We start from the raw sequence: 10,310 nt of genomic DNA on the forward strand, positions 1-10,310 counted from the left end.
GGATCAGAACAGTATTTAATGGTGGTGTCATATGGATTTGGATCAGAACAGTATTTAATGGTGGTGTCATATGGATTTGGAACAGAACAGTATTTAATGGTGGTGTCATATGGATTTGGAACAGAACAGTATTTAATGGTGGTGTCATATGGATTTGGATCAGAACAGTATTTAATGGTGGTGTCATATGGATTTGGATCAGAACAGTATTTAATGGTGGTGTCATATGGATTTGGATCAGAGCTCTGTTTTAATATGGTGACATAATACAATGCACATTGTCCTGAATACAAAGGGTAGTGCACTAGATAGGCACCCTACTTACTATAGACCCCGGTTGAATTAGGGCACTAGATAGGCACCCTACTTCTTATAGACCCCGGTTGAATTAGGGCACTAGATAGGCAACCTACTTCCTGTAGACCCAGGTGGAAGTAGTGCACTAGATAGGCACCCTACTTCCTATAGACCCAGGTTGAAGTAGTGCACTAGATAGGCACCCTACTTCCTATAGACCCAGGTTGAAGTAGTGCACTCCATAGCCAAGCACCATGGACTTGTAGTGGATGTACAGGTCAAGTGGACTGAGAGGAAGAGCAGGTAATGTGGGAGAACTTGGGAAGGTTGAAGACCAGGTGGCTGCAGCATTGTGGATACATTGCAGGTGTTTGATGGCAGAAGCAGGAAGTCCAACCAGCAGGTAATTACAGTGACCCAGAGTGAGATGACAAGTCCCTGGATTAGTATCTGCACCACTCCCTGGGTGAGGTCGTTGTTTAGGAATGGTATAGAGCATGGGTGTCCAAAAAGTTTCATGGAGGGACGTGTTTCTGCAGGTTTTGCTCTCTCCTTGTACTTGATTGACTAATTATGTTAATAATTGGTTAGTTTCTACCCTCACCTGGTTGTGTAGGTGAGAATTTTGAATCAATTTATAGGAGAAACCAAAAACCTGCAGACACTCGTCCTTCCGCGGAACTGTTAAAACAGCCCTAATCTAGAGCATGAGCTGCTGAAGGAAGTCAGCTTTTCAGAAAACACAGAAGAACAATCTTCCTCTATGATCATTTGAGTCTGAGATTAAAAAAGCTGTGCCCATAATAATGAAAATGTTACTATTTGTCTGTCTTAGTAATTATCTGTGTGCGAATGAGATAAATGTTTGATGTAAATTGAAACGTTCTCTGTCCTGAATATAACAGGCGCAGGCGTAACCGTCCATGGCCACGAGATTATTGCCAGCCGATATCATTAAACCGTAAATTGTGTTGACGGTCTCTGTGTCTAACAGATTGATGAATACTTAGTTCATGTGTAATGCCCGGCCTGGAAAACAGAGGACAAAGAACACACCTCTATAGTATTTGCTTGTTACAGGACTCACACAGAAACACCACCCGTTCCCTCCTACTGTTTGTATCGCGCTTGGAGGTTATGAAAGCTTTGCTGTAGGATGATTGGTGGTTGCTGTAGAAACTCCGCGTCTCACTATCATCAGTCCATCTCCAGGGCCAATGAGAGCGCCCGTTCGGCCCCCTGACGTTGGTCTCCTCTCCCCTCGTCCAATCAGACCCATAGATAATACTCCACTTGCTGCGTCACGACAGCCTCTTGCTCAGGTAGACGGAGCCACCGCTGCACCAAGGTAAGAAATAAAATATTGCTTTAATGTTTTTTAATAAAATGTCGTATTATAACATTTAACGCATCTGTAAAGATTATGCGAATATTTTGAGAGGAACACATGTAGTTGGCTACTATAAAGCTTTAAAAACAGTTGCGCGTTACTGGTATATAGCCTAATGTAGCGGACAGATATGCGCGACAGTAGTTTGCAATAGAAATGTTAACGGTATCGCACTTAGTTCTACTTGATTCTATTTTTAATAGACAATACAGTGTTATTTCTCAATACAGCGTTGTTTCTGTAGCTCTCTGTCACGAGTGGAGAGGTCTTTTATAGATACAATTGCCTATAGTTAAAGTATATCCAGTTAATGAGACTATACCTTCGATATCAGTATTGTAATGTCTTCATAACATCTTTAATTGGCCTAGTACTCATGTACAGAACTCTCCATGTTGTAACTGAACTTTGCCAAGTAGGTAGTTGACCACAAAAACATTTGTTATCGTCAATAGCTCTCTCAAAAGACGTATCCGAAAGCAGAGGAGGGATACAAATCCATACTTTTTCCTGATTTAAAAATAAAAATACTGTTTGAAATTATTAATAGCTCTTTCGAAAAGCGTGTGTTGACTAAATATGATCATGCAGTGCTTTATGTGACAGCAATTGAATATTCATATGGGTTTACACTTCGTGTCCGGCTGTAGATTTTCCATTAGTTTTCAGGATATATGGTGGTGTTGGATCTTTTATCACTTATTTGTCTTTAGTTGGCAGTGTTTGTTATAGTGTTGTGTTTTTGGTTATAGTGTTGTGCTCTATGTAATTGTATTGTGTTACAGTTTGTAGTGTTGTGTCATAGTGTTGTGCTGTATGTAATTGTATTGTGTTATAGGTTGTAGTAGGTTATAGGTTATATTGTTGTTTCACAGTATTATGTGATATGGTTTAGTGTTGTGTTATTGGTTAAAGTATTGTGTTATATGTTTCAGTACTGTGTTATATGTTTCAGTACTGTGTTATATGTTTCAGTACTGTGTTATATGTTTCAGTACTGTGTTATATGTTTCAGTATTGTGTTATATGTTTCAGTACTGTGTTATATGTTTCAGTATTGTGTTATATGTTTCAGTACTGTGTTATATGTTTCAGTACTGTGTTATATGTTTCAGTACTGTGTTATATGTTTCAGTACTGTGTTATATGTTTTGCTCAGCTGCCTAAGGAGTGTAATTAACCATTAACAGATTTTGATTGTCCATCAACACATGCATTGCTCATTGCTTTTATACATCCAGATTAATCTGATCTTTTTGTGTTACCCAGATAATTTTTATGTGGGTATGTTGAATTTTTATATAGAACTAATTTGATAAATAGCAATACTGTGTGCGTGTGCGTGTGCGTGTGCGTGTGTGTGTGTGTGTGTGTGTGTGTGTGTGTGTGTGTGAGATAGAGATGGGCATTATTAATGTATTACACAGGACACACAACTGTCTCTTATCACAGCCATTGCAAATAGTAACGTTTGTCGACAGTCTCCTCCCCATCACCGCTAGCCAATCAGAATGGAGGTCAACGGCACAGCCACCATCTTGTCGTCCGCATACCTGGCTGTCGAATACGTTGACGCAGTTCTACCTGACAACCCTCTGCAGCCATCACTACAACAGGCATGGGGGTAATACTGCGATTACTATAGTAGTACTATAGGACTATTCTACTCCAACTACAGAAATGCAGCTAGGACTATTCTACTAGAACTACAGTAATACACACAGGCCTAAAATACTACAACTAAAGTAATACAATTAGGACTGTTCTTCTACAACTACAGTTATACAACTATGACTGTTCTACTACAACTACAGTAATACAACTAGGCCTGTACTACTAAAACTGCAGTAATACAACTAGGACTATCCTACAACAACTAAAGTAATACAACTAGGACTATCCTACAACAACTACAGTAATACAACTAGGACTATCCTACAACAACTACAGTAATACAACTAGGACTATCCTACAACAACTAGGACATTAATACAACTAGGACTATTCTACTACAACTACAGTAATACAACTAGGACTATCCTACAACAACTACAGTAATACCATGAGATCTATTCTACTACAACTAGGACATTAATACAACTAGGACTGTCCTACAACAACTACAGTAATACCATAAGATCTATTCTACTACAACTAGGACATTAATACAACTAGGACTATTCTACTACAACTACAGTAATACAACTAGGACTATTCTATTCTACTAGGTCTGATCCATGCCCATGAGTTGATGCCCAAGCCCAGGCTCTGTCCAATATCACAGGAATTTGATGAGCCCACAACCCCTAAATAGACAGTTGTTTTTAAATATGCCCAGAATGTCCCCTAGACCATCTTATAGCAGAAACATCAGTGTGTGTCAGGGGAATAGGACCCATGCCTTGTTTAAAAAGTGAAGAAGGGATTATTAACTTAAATATGATGAAATCAAAAACTATTGTGGATTTAAAAACTGTGGTTGACTGACTGATTATTCCAGAGACCATATGACCAACTGACTGTTTTACTGACTTTCTGACGGTCTGACTTTGAGTTTGACTCATTCATTAATAAATAATTGACAGGTCTGTGTTGATTTCTGTCCCTAGGTATATGAATGACAACTACACTAAGTTTCAGATTGCAACCTGGGGTTCTCTCATCGTCCATGAAGCCATCTACTTCCTGTTCTGTCTCCCTGGCTTCCTGTTTCAGTTTATGCCCTTTATGCAAAAGTACAAAATTCAGCCGGTAAGTGTGTGTTCATCAAAAACAACAGGTTAGTCCCAAAAAAAACTGTGATGATTTTCCTGTTGTTTTTAAGTACTGATTTTAAAAAAGCCTTTTAAAAAACAGAAGGGCGTGGTATTAGAAACAACTTGTTTAAGGTCTCAGAATGAGTGACATGATTGGTTGAAATGCTATCTGCGCCGACCTTGGTGCAAACTGATTAGTCATTTCACACCTGATACAAGAGTACGGTCAGAAAATATCCACTGCCCACCATCCCAAAAATACTATAATCTAAGCGGTGTGTGATATATAATTATGAGATAAGGCCACTGTTACGGCCAATTTCCCCCCATATGTTAATTTCAGTAAACAGAATAAAAAACATGAGCAATTAGGATTCGGAGTCCTCCTAGTGTTGAGACAAAATGTTTTGTGAGTACAGCCCCTGATCACCGATGAAGGAGAAGCAGGGAAGTCTTTAAACTCTATTTCTATGTTTGTGCGTGTGTGTAGGACAAGCCAGAGACATGGGAGAAGCAGTGGAAGTGTTTTAAGATGCTGCTGTTCAACCACTTCTGCATCCAGCTGCCCATGATCTGTGGGACCTACCACTTCACAGAGTACTTCAGCATCCCCTACGACTGGGACAGCATGCCCCGATGGTACACACACACACTCATCCCCTACCACTGGGACAGCATGCCCCGATGGTACACACACACACTCATCCCCTACCACTGGGACAGCATGCCCCGATGGTACACACACACACACACACACACACACACACATACACAAATGCACTGTTCTGTCTGTCTTCCCCCTCCCCAGGCCCTACCTGTTGGCCCAGTGTTAAGGCTGTTCTGTCTGTCCTCCCCCTCCCCAGGCCCTACCTGTTGGCCCAGTGTTAAGGCTGTTCTGTCTGTCTTCCCCCTCCCCAGGCCCTACCTGTTGGCCCAGTGTTACGGCTGTTCAGTCTGTCTTCCCCCTCCCCAGGCCCTACCTGTTGGCCCAGTGTTACGGCTGTTCTGTCTGTCTTCCCCCTCCCCAGGCCCTACCTGTTGGCCCAGTGTTAAGGCTGTTCTGTCTGTCCTCCCCCTCCCCAGGCCCTACCTGTTGGCCCAGTGTTAAGGCTGTTCTGTCTGTCCTCCCCCTCCCCAGGCCCTACCTGTTGGCCCAGTGTTACGGCTGTTCAGTCTGTCTTCCCCCTCCCCAGGCCCTACCTGTTGGCCCAGTGTTACGGCTGTTCTGTCTGTCTTCCCCCTCCCCAGGCCCTACCTGTTGGCCCAGTGTTAAGGCTGTTCTGTCTGTCTTCCCCCTCCCCAGGCCCTACCTGTTGGCCCAGTGTTAAGGCTGTTCTGTCTGTCTTCCCCCTCCCCAGGCCCTACCTGTTGGCCCAGTGTTAAGGCTGTTCTGTCTGTCTTCCCCCTCCCCAGGCCCTACCTGTTGGCCCAGTGTTAAGGCTGTTCTGTCTGTCTTCCCCCTCCCCAGGCCCTACCTGTTGGCCCAGTGTTAAGGCTGTTCTGTCTGTCTTCCCCCTCCCCAGGCCCTACCTGTTGGCCCAGTGTCTGGGCTGTGCTGTGATTGAGGACACCTGGCATTACTTCCTGCATCGCCTGTTGCATCATCGGCGGATTTACAAATACATCCACAAAGTTCACCACGACTTCACTGTGAGTATGCAAACACACACACAGACTCACAAACACACACACAGACTCACAAACACACACACAGACTCACAAACATACACAGATGCACTTACACAAGCGTGCTATAACCCTTCTGTCTTTGTGCATGCGTGCTATAACCCTTCTGTCTTTGTGCGTGCGTGTGTAGTCTCCGTTCGGCATGCAGGCAGAGTATGCCCATCCTGCTGAGACTGTGATTCTGGGGGCTGGTTTCTTCATCGGCATTATGGTGTTCTGTAACCATGTCACATTGCTATGGGCCTGGGTCGCCTTCCGACTGATGGAGACCATCGACGTACACAGGTACACACACCATGCATACACCTGGAGACCATCGACGTACACAGGTACACACACCATGCATACACCTGGAGACCACAGGACACTGGTTGGGAGTTAATTTAACACCATCAACACCAAGGCAGGAAATGGGAAAAACACACTCAGATACTCCAAATAGTCCAGCCGGGTCGGAGGTCTTTGGGCTGGTCGTTCAGCTCTACGGGTCTCTGTCTGAGGTCTTTGGGCTGGTCGTTCAGCTCCACGGGTCTCTGTCTGAGGTCTTTGGGCTGGTCGTTCAGCTCCACGGGTCTCTGTCTGAGGTCTTTGGGCTGGTCGTTCAGCTCCACGGGTCTCTGTCTGAGGTCTTTGGGCTGGTCGTTCAGCTCCACGGGTCTCTGTCTGAGGTCTTTGGGCTGGTCGTTCAGCTCCACGGGTCTCTGTCTGAGGTCTTTGGGCTGGTCGTTCAGCTCTACGGGTCTCTGTCTGAGGTCTTTGGGCTGGTCGTTCACCTCCACAGGATTATGTGATGCAGATGCAGTCTACTGGGGAACAGACACACAGGACATTAGTGGGCTTACCTCACTGGGACCACCTGCCCCCTCTTTATAGCTATCCCAATTGGACCTGATTGAAGGCAGATGTGTAAGGGTGTAGCTGGACTTACTAGCTTCCCCCAGTATGTGCCAGCGCCTGCGAGTGGTTTCAGCATGCGCTCTCTACATTGTCTCGAACCGCCAATTACAGCGTGCTCCCCCTTCGCAACGGCGAGATTCTGGTATGGCAGGCGCACCACAGAATGCAAGCAAAACAAACATAAAGCTTTTGTTGATTCTTTCTGACTGTTCTTCTCCTGTCTGACCACCGGGGGTCTCAGATACACACCATGTTATTCTCCTGTCTGACCACCGGGGGTCTCAGATACACACCATGTTATTCTCCTGTCTGACCACCGGGGGTCTCAGATACACACCATGTTATTCTCCTGTCTGACCACCGGGTTCTCAGATACACATCATGTTATTCTCCTGTCTGACCACCGGGGGTCTCAGATACACACCATGTTATTTGGAATTCTGTTTCCTATAGATGAGAGCTACCCATCCGGGTACTTTGCCTTTGACATAAACATGTTGACTGGACGGGTCCCATAGTTGACCATTTTCACCCTCTGCGGATGGCCTGAAGCCACAGATCTCTTCTTTTGGTGTCCTTTGCTTTTTTGGGAAGTAAAGAAAAGCGTAAACTAGGGTTTTTTCTCTTATTCGACGTGCAAAATGAAACGCTGCAGCTTTTAGACAAGGTACCAGAAAATATTTTCAATTTTGCATCATTGTCTTTTACACTTTTACAGCGCTAGGGGGCGCTGTAAAAGTGGGCGTGGTCGTTCGAACGAGAGTAAAGTGACCTATAGCTGCTCTCATTTATCATCAGACCCTTCATTATCAACCTGGAAAAATAACGGACCCTCTCAACATATCCAAAAATTCTTATTGACAAATCAAAGCCATTCAATATTTATAGAACGTTGCTACAATATTTATAGAACGATTCCAGCTGTCCTCTGTCTCTGCTGTTCATATATACATTATTTACACGTTCATTACTTAGTTGCTGTTGGTCCTTTCTTTAATCATGATTTGACTGTGATGGTTGTAAGACTGATTACCCCTTCTCACTGTCCTCAGTGGATATGACGTCCCTCTGAACCCACTTCATCTGATCCCATTCTATGCCGGCTCACGTTTCCATGATTTCCATCATATGAACTTTGTGGGAAACTACGCGTCAACATTCACCTGGTGGGACAAGTTGTTCCACACTGATGCCCAGTACAACAAGCACCTGCTGAGCAAGAAAGACCAGTAGACACACACACACATATACACATACACAAACACATACAGACACATTTGAAGGACGGAACTAGACTCTGGAGTGTGCAGTGCCTTATGGGAAAAAATACACTAGCATATACTAGAACGGTCTTGAACAATAGCATTCCCCAGATGTCTAACCGTAACATCAGACTTTTCTCCTTGAATGAAACATTTTTGTTGAGATTATTATTATGAATGACGTTTTTTCCCCACTGTTGTGATTAAACTTTTTTTACCTGTTGGTTTTTCCTGAAGCACTTTACTTCCCTTTAACAGTTCTAGAATATTAGTCCAGTAGGGTTCTAGAATATTAGTCCAGTACAGTTTTAGAATATAATTTGGTGTCAAGGTTTAAAATCTGCATTCAGATGTTTTTTCTCGTACCTCCCTCATGCTGTTGTCTCTGTGAGGTTGTACTGTTAGAACCGTATAGCAGACTGCTGAGTATGTTGACCACGTCTTCACATCACAAACCAGCTGTCCTGCTTTCTGTTCTACCCAAATAATGAATCTTACTCACCTGGTGTCCAGGTTTAAACCAGTCCCTGATAATGGATCTCACACTCCTGGTGTCCAGGTTTAAACCAGTCCCTGATAATGGATCTCACTCACCTGTTGTCCAGGTTTAAACCAGTCCCTTGATTAGAAGGGAGTAGTGTTACTCACTCGGATTAGCAGATATCTGTTTAAAGGTTAAAGTTAGGATAGGGGAGGAAAATTATCCTGGATATCTGCTGGGGCTTTCAGTTAACTCAGTCTGTCAGCTATCGGTCTACTTGTCCTATCAGCTCTCTGTCTGTTCAAGGTGTGCGTGGTCCACTTGGGCTTTCACCTCATACAATATTAAATAATCGTATTGTTTTACAGTATGAAGAAAATAAGTTTAAGAGAGAAAGTGTTCTGGCAAACTAATATTGGCACATTCATTTGTTACTGAAAATTAAAATTATTAAATCCTTAAGTAATTTAAGCAGCAATTGATTGTCATACCTTACCCTGTATGTTGATTATTTGGTTGTCTTAATGGGCCAATAAAGAACTGGACAAATAAAGAACTGAACCAATAACGAACTGGACAAATAAAGAACTGAATCAATAAAGAACTGGACAAATAAAGAACTGAATCAATAAAGAACTGGACTTGTGAACTGATGTTGTTTTTACTTATTGTTGTCTTTCAGACCTCTGGTTGAATTCTCCAGGTGGACACATTTTTGTCTATCCTAGTGAAAACCACAAATCCATTATCCCTATTCTACAACCCTGAACTTAATTCTAAACGTGAAATCAAACCAAATTGTTACACTAACCACAATTGTAATTTTTACTCAATCTAACCCAATGAACTTCACACAGCCTTTGGGGGGCAGCAAATTAATCTTGTGAGACCGATTTAACAGGTTTTATTATCTTTGTAGCAGACATTGATCCAAGTCATAGTTTTGCAAGTCTTAAGCAAATCTCAAGTCTTAAACTTCATGTCTAAGTACCAAGTCAAGTCCCAAGTAATAATGAGCAAGGCTCAAGTAATTCCAAAGTTCCACAGCTCAAAATTACTCAAGTCACAAGCTTCACATTTTTTGTTTCAATGGTTAAGAACATTTTTGTTATACCATGGACAGAAGCAAATCTTTTTGTTGTTGGTGGATTCTTGAATTAGCTTAAAGGAACTTAATGCTTCCTTAATGTATTTATATGTTGTCAATTGTGTTTGTATATTTAAATGTAAAAAAATTATAGTAAAGTGAAGCCTATGTACTGTAAGGATCTTAAAAACAAAAACGCTGGGGTGAGCCATTGCATGCTTATTTGAGAATATTATCAGAAATTCCTAGCTAAAGAAATGAAGAGCTGCCATGAGCATCTCATTGGTAAAGCGTACTGTACCCTCCATGAATCAGACACATGCTAGTTTACCATCTTCCCATTTCGTTAACGTTATTACAACAGTATTTCATTCTGACATTTCCTGGCACAGCCGTAATTTCATAGACGTAGTGACTATCGCATCAGTAATTTTTGTTTTGCATATTTTGCACA

At 42.6% G+C, this 10,310-nt stretch overlaps 1 protein-coding gene across 1 annotated transcript; it reads left to right on the top strand.

The window, feature by feature from the left end:
- Positions 1-1,177: 1,177 nt before the first annotated feature.
- Positions 1,178-9,418, top strand: msmo1 (methylsterol monooxygenase 1). The gene is made up of 7 exons (XM_013132108.4): positions 1,178-1,645; positions 3,169-3,311; positions 4,297-4,438; positions 4,934-5,082; positions 5,967-6,093; positions 6,260-6,414; positions 8,079-9,418. The coding sequence occupies exons 2-7, from the start codon at positions 3,199-3,201 to the stop codon at positions 8,257-8,259; spliced, it is 867 nt and encodes a 288-aa protein (XP_012987562.1). The 5' UTR covers positions 1,178-1,645; positions 3,169-3,198; the 3' UTR covers positions 8,260-9,418.
- Positions 9,419-10,310: the final 892 nt, after the last annotated feature.

The sequence above is a fragment of the Esox lucius genome, chromosome 25 (assembly GCF_011004845.1).
Source record: "Esox lucius isolate fEsoLuc1 chromosome 25, fEsoLuc1.pri, whole genome shotgun sequence".
In the NCBI taxonomy this organism is placed as follows: domain Eukaryota; kingdom Metazoa; phylum Chordata; class Actinopteri; order Esociformes; family Esocidae; genus Esox; species Esox lucius.

What these genes read in the sequence shown, in the direction of transcription:
- msmo1 (XM_013132108.4), top strand. Translation starts at nt 3,199, where the DNA reads ATGGAGGTCAACGGCACAGCCACCATCTTGTCGTCCGCATACCTGGCT. An exon ending in TGGGACAGCATGCCCCGATG is followed by an intron (nt 5,083 to 5,966) that starts GTACACACACAC and finishes CCCCCTCCCCAG; the next exon opens with GCCCTACCTGTTGGCCCAGT. An exon ending in GAGACCATCGACGTACACAG is followed by an intron (nt 6,415 to 8,078) that starts GTACACACACCA and finishes CACTGTCCTCAG; the next exon opens with TGGATATGACGTCCCTCTGA.